This window comes from Ascidia mentula, chromosome 5 (assembly GCF_947561715.1).
Source record: "Ascidia mentula chromosome 5, kaAscMent1.1, whole genome shotgun sequence".
Taxonomy (NCBI): domain Eukaryota; kingdom Metazoa; phylum Chordata; class Ascidiacea; order Phlebobranchia; family Ascidiidae; genus Ascidia; species Ascidia mentula.
This window is the reverse complement of record NC_138570.1, coordinates 10,078,587-10,085,348: the sequence shown is the minus strand read 5'-3', so window position 1 is coordinate 10,085,348 and position 6,762 is coordinate 10,078,587. Positions and strand designations below refer to the sequence as shown.

The following is a 6,762-nucleotide window of genomic DNA, read 5'->3' as shown; positions in this document are numbered from 1 at the left end:
GAAATGTCGTGTCTGCAATTAAAACGAAGCTCATGTTACAGTTACAACTATTTGTGTATTAATTGCGATATTGTTGTTTCTCACTTAATGCAGAGCATGTAGGCAAACTTATAGGTATACCTAGTAATGGGTTAAAGGTTTGATACATGGTTTTAAACTTTAGTACGCTTTTAATTCGCAGTCTGTCGTCTGACAACTTTTTAACGTACCTTGTTAAGATTTTTCGAAAAATTATGTCGCTTGCCGATGATGAGAGTCCAAAAGAAATTAAGGGCAGAGAAATGTTCCGTTTAAAAGAAACCGTAGGAGTGTGGAGAGGTATTTCAGTTCTTTGCGGAATCATCATTGGGTCAGGAATCTTCATCTCACCTGGTGGAATCTTAAGTAAACTAATATGCTCTAAATTTTTGTTTCTTTCACCAAATTACCGAATATATATAAAGTAAAGAAGTGCAACATTGTAAAGCGGATTGCGTTACAGAATCATCCAATGGAAGCGTGGGCCTCAGCCTAATTGTTTGGGTATGTGGCGGGATCATTGGATCTCTTTCCGCACTTTGTATGTGCGAACTGGCAACAACCATCGGCGAATCCGGAGGCAATTTTACATACTTCAATCTCACATACGGCCCTTCGTTCGGTTTTCTTCTCATCTGGATAAACGCAGTTGCACCTTTCGGAACTGCAGTAAAGCTTTTGTCACTTGCACGATATGCAGTTGATATTTTTACCGACGTCTGCTCGACGCCAAGTCCAGCCATTACCTTGTTGGCTCTATCATTTTTGTCCCTTCTTGTTTACTTTCACTGTCATTCTACAAGGGGTGCTCTGAAGGTAAGGATTTGCATTTTTGTTTGGAAGTTTTTTTTTTGTGCTACGTCTTACTGTTTGTGGTTTAGCTATTGTCGGCCATTTGACTTTTAGACAAGCGTGGAAATAAAATTTTGTTTTTGAATCATTTTGGGGTTTCAGTTGGAGGTAATATGCACGTGCACAAAGTTTGCTGTCTTGGCGGCAATTGTAGTTGCTGGAATTGTGATGCTGATTAAAGGGAATCCTGTTGGAATTCACAACTTCAAAACAGCGTTCGATGCCAAACCAATAGAAACAATGAACTGGGGAAACTTCGTCGTTGCTTTTTATCAAGTAAGCACATATCACAATATTCAATGTGAAACCAAAAGCTAATAAATTGACTCTAAGTATGGGGATAATTTCCAAACCTAATTTCCAAAGACAACAAACGATAACGTTTCTGCCCCGCACATTTTCACACGCTAATTATTGTCACGTGAGTGGGACTGGTTTGAGTTGTAATCGGCCCTCCCTGCTGTAGTTTGACCCGCTGCAGTCTGTATATTTAGTTCCGTCGTTTTGTCAGAACGAGTTGTTGATAAATGTTTGCAGTTTTAAAGATTTGTTAGTTGTTAATTGAAATTTAGTGAAAAATTGTTTTGTTTTGTTCGACGTGAACATTTTGGGATGTGTCAAGCCTGAACACAATTATCTATGCCGTTTTTCACCATTATTAAAAGCTTGCATTTGGCAAAGAAAGCTACCGGTGATGTTTGAACTCACGACCTTGGACTAACCAGGCCCAACGCTCTACCAAATGAGCTACAGGAGCTCAATGGTATAACGGGGTATATTGTGGCCAAGGTACACTGGTGCGCAAGCGCACAACTTGCCAGGCAACCTTCACATATAAGTAGGGGATCTCTACCACCGTATCAAATAACGCAGTGATATTTCATGCATTGGCATGATAGGCAGGATCGCCCCACTGCGCAGGTCCTTGCTTGTACAAGGTTTATACGTATTTGTCATGTGGACATTTCAGCCTTTGTTATACTCATCACTATTCCATTACCGTTCATGTTAAGCTTGGTATCTAAAAACAATTTTGCTGAGGCAAGCCGAACGGAAACAGGTTTATCGAACAATAGATGTTTCCATAGGAAATGTCGTGTCTGCAATTAAAACGAAGCTCATGTTACAGTTGCAGGAGTCTGTTGACAATATGCCATTTCCCACGCGTCTGAAGGGTTGCTGACAATATTTCTGTCTGCGGCATGGTTGTTAAACGTTATAACTGTAGGAAGAGTCAAAAGCAAGTTTTTAATAACCTAATATAAAGATTTATCATTAATTTAAGAAACAGGTATATATCTCGCATGAAGGAAGTGGGACTGTATGAAATAGCAACTATTTGTGTATGTAGGCCTAATTGCGACAACTATTTGTGTATTAATTGCGATATTTTTGTTTCTCACTTAATGCAGAGCATGTAGGCAAACTTATAGGTATACCTAGTAATGAGTTAAAGGTTGGATACATGGTTTTAAACTTCAGTACGCTTTTAATTCGCAGTCTGTCGTCTGACAACTTTTCAACGTACCTTGTTAAGATTTTTCGAAAAATTATGTCGCTTGCCAATGATGAGAGTCCAAAAGAAATTAAGGGCAGAGAAATGTTCCGTTTAAAAGAAACCGTAGGAGTGTGGAGAGGTATTTCAGTTCTTTGCGGAATCATCATTGGGTCAGGAATCTTCATCTCACCTGGTGGAATCTTAAGTAAACTAATATGCTCTAAATTTTTGTTTCTTTCACCAAATTACCGAATATATATAAAGTAAAGAAGTGCAACATTGTAAAGCGGATTGCGTTACAGAATCATCCAATGGAAGCGTGGGCCTCAGCCTAATTGTTTGGGTATGTGGCGGGATCATTGGATCTCTTTCCGCACTTTGTATGTGCGAACTGGCAACAACCATCGGCGAATCCGGAGGCAATTTTACATACTTCAATCTCACATACGGCCCTTCGTTCGGTTTTCTTCTCATCTGGATAAACGCAGTTGCACCTTTCGGAACTGCAGTAAAGCTTTTGTCACTTGCACGATATGCAGTTGATATTTTTACCGACGTCTGCTCGACGCCAAGTCCTACCATTACCTTGTTGGCTCTATCATTTTTGTCCCTTCTTGTTTACTTTCACTGTCATTCTACAAGGGGTGCTCTGAAGGTAAGGATTTGCATTTTTGTTTGGAAGTTTTTTTTTTGTGCTACGTCTTACTGTTTGTGGTTTAGCTATTGTCGGCCATTTGACTTTTAGACAAGCGTGGAAATAAAATTTTGTTTTTGAATCATTTTGGGGTTTCAGTTGGAGGTAATATGCACGTGCACAAAGTTTGCTGTCTTGGCGGCAATTGTAGTTGCTGGAATTGTGATGCTGATTAAAGGGAATCCTGTTGGAATTCACAACTTCAAAACAGCGTTCGATGCCAAACCAATAGAAACAATGAACTGGGGAAACTTCGTCGTTGCTTTTTATCAAGTAAGCACATATCACAACATTCAATGTGAAACCAAAAGCTAATAAATTGACTCTAAGTATGGGGATAATTTCCAAACCTAATTTCCAAAGACAACAAACGATAACGTTTCTGCCCCGCACATTTTCACACGCTAATTATTGTCACGTGAGTGGGACTGGTTTGAGTTGTAATCGGCCCTCCCTGCTATAGTTTGACCCGCTGCAGTCTGTATATTCAGTTTTGCACTGAGTTGCAGTTTATTAGCTGGCTTTCATAATAGATGGCTTTCATAATCAAAGTCATACGATATATGTATTTTGTACGTAAATCACAAGTTACTAAATCACAAAGTTCCTTTGTGTTAAAAATGCTGACAATTGCAACGTAACACATGGATTTTTTATTGTCAAAAAAGTAAAAGTTTAAAAGTCTAGTAATAGTCAACGGGCATTACCCATATGCCATAAATATGATACATTTATTTGCAGGTAATTTGGCCTTTCACTGGGTGGAACGCAGTGGCTTATATCATTGAAGAAGTCCGAAACCCTTCAAAGGTTGTTCCGTTGACAACAATTGGAACTCTTGCTTTGGTTACTCTTACTTATCTGCTCGTCAACATTGGATTTTTAAGCGGTAAGTTGCGTCAGGAATTACTTGTTAAATCTTATTCACTTTTCCCCACAGTTCTTACAGTTGAGGAAATAATGGAATCGAAAGCAGTTGCAGGGTTGTTCGCTTCTCGGTTGTTCGGCTCAATGTCATGGCTTGTTCCATCATTGGTTTGCCTTTGCATAGCTGGTTCCTTGAATGCAGAAGTCTTGATATACTCGCGTCCCGTGTTTGCTTCCGCCCGCAGGAACCAACTTCCTCAGGTATGAGTAACCTACTTTAACAGATCCCAAAAAAACAGATTAAATCTATAGCTCAAGAATGTTTTTCTTGTTGTACAACTTACATAAACAAATTTGCAAAACAGTTAAATAGTTATGGGAGAAACCAACTTGACAAACTTGATACTTTCACGCCTTCCTAGCAGACCAATTGTATGATTTCGTTTGAAGTTGCTGCAAATAAACTAAATATATAGCAGCATAAACTCTTCACATTTATTCACAGAAATTGTAATCACATTTATTTCACGAGTAAGTCATCACTGCAGTATTTCTTTACAGATATTTTCAATGGCTCACATCCTCAACTACACACCAGCACCTGCGATAGTGTTAAATTCATCGGGAGCATTTATTCTTGTTTTGATTGCTAATTTTGACACAGCTATTGAAGCAGTTGGAATTTTAGAATGGCTGTGTCTGGGTTTAAATGCTGGCGCTGTGTTAATACTGCGGAGAAAGCATCCAAACATTTCAAGGCCCTACAGAGTAAGAAAGCTTTTATTCAACCTTAAAAGTTACAAATTATGCATATAACAAGTTACCATTTTTCAGGTACCAACGTTTGCTCCAGTCCTGGTAATTCTGTTTAGCATCGTGTTTCTATTGTCACCAATTATCAGCAAGCCAAGTATTTCTTATTTCTATTCTCTATTTTACATTGGTTCATCATTTCTGGTGTATTTTGTGTTTGTCCGCCCGAAGAGAAAATTTTCGTTTGTTGATAAAATGACCATGTTCAGTCAGAAGTTGTTTCAAGTCGCACCGACCGACTTCAACCCGAAAATCGTGAAATAAATTGGTGACAACAACTGTTCGTATGACCTACAGTTGTATGAGTACTATATGTCGCAAAAGAATATTTTTATTGCTTATATGTTAAAATGTACATATATCTTTGTCATTGCTTACACAAGAAATCTCACCCGGACATCCGTCCTCGTTTCAGTTGTGCATTACATTTGTCGCAAAAGTGCTTTTTCTGAAGTTCATTTGTTGGTTTTGTTTTCTCGGGAAAATAAATACAATTGTTTCTAATGTTTGAAACTTATTGCATTTTGTAATTTAAGTGTATATTCATGGCTGGTAAGCAAACTTTACCGATGATTTTGCCAAATGGGTTCAATGCCGTGTAACATTGGAAAGGTTTTTATTCCGATTTAATTTTCTAAATCAGCCTTACCGCAGTACATTGCCGAAATACCGCATATCGCGAATGAACTTCCAATAACGATGAAATCGTTCGCCAAAAACTTAACTAGTTTATGTCTGCGAAAATATATGTCGCTACGTGGATCGGAAAAAACTTTCGTTGCTTAAGTACAAAAACGTACTAGGAGAACAACGCTAGGAAGATTTTGATGAGACCATAAATGCATGTTTGTTTCAGTGGACAAGTTTCTGCCTGTCGTTTAGACTTCGGGGACTTTTAATACCCAACAGCGTTTGTCACGTGTGATATCAGTATTAATATTACATGCACACTCATGATTTTATCCATATTCGTCGCCTTTGGCAACCATAATCTATTTGTGGTTGCGTCAATATGGGAACAACTGATTTGTGCCAACCACAATATGTATTTTGTTGTGCAGTATCGTGTGAAATTTTGTAAAGATAAATTGTGGTCAAATCAGAGCTTCTGCGTCATGGGTGTCGTTCAACACAAAGCAAATTATAACAAGGTTATAAACAGTACTGTCTATACACTACTAAAGATGCGAAGATTTGTAAGATAATTTAATATATATAGCAAGACAAACTATTATGGCAAGCTGGTGGGAGTGATCGCACTTCATTTGCAGAATTAATTAAAATAATTAAGCCTAGTTTTTTTGCACTAGCAATGTCCATGACTAACTACTTTTAATTTATCTTTCAATTAGATCAAATCAAACATTACTTGCAGGTTATTTGTTTGAAATGTTTCTAAGTATATTGTGTATCATACGAACGTACAGTACTTCATTATAAAGGTGTTTATAGTCAGATCCTGAACTATAGTTTGCAATATAGCAGGCATTATTGGAAGTGCATTGAAGTAACATATTTTCGTATTGCTTTGATCCATAGAATGATTTCTGTATATGTATCGAGCACTATTGTCTGACACCCAGAGTGTGTAGACTCATATTGCTTCGTTTTTTAGACTCATAAAAAAAATGTTTATAAAATCGTCTTTCTGTTGATATTTCATATCAACCCTGCATTATAACTTTAATCGAGTGTTTAACAACATATGGTTTTAAATAAGTCTAGGATTTATTTGTGCTGTTGGTTCACGACGGTGCAATTAAACGCTGGTTAGTACTACAAAAAATTATAAATATTCAAACAGGCAGTTGTGTTTTTTGTCCATCAGTAAGATACTCATGCTTTTACCTGTGAAAGCGATTAGGATAGCATATTGCATTTAAAATCTGTTTTGATAAACGTTCTTATTCAAGCTGCTCCAGCGTTCTTTTTAAACTTGAATATATTTAAAACCGTAATATTTAACTATCATAAGTTATTGGTGTAACTTTTGGTTTAGATTTAGAACTGCCCATAAACC

The 6,762-nt window shown here is 37.4% G+C and overlaps 1 protein-coding gene across 1 annotated transcript; it reads left to right on the top strand.

Moving 5' to 3' along the window:
- Window positions 1-233: 233 nt before the first annotated feature.
- LOC145902878 (b(0,+)-type amino acid transporter 1-like) lies at window positions 234-5,006 on the top strand. Its single transcript, XM_082990968.1, has 7 exons — window positions 234-384; window positions 482-834; window positions 973-1,146; window positions 3,804-3,951; window positions 4,003-4,190; window positions 4,491-4,697; window positions 4,764-5,006. The coding sequence occupies exons 1-7, from the start codon at window positions 234-236 to the stop codon at window positions 5,004-5,006; spliced, it is 1,464 nt and encodes a 487-aa protein (XP_082847094.1).
- The last annotated feature ends 1,756 nt before the right edge of the window (window positions 5,007-6,762 follow it).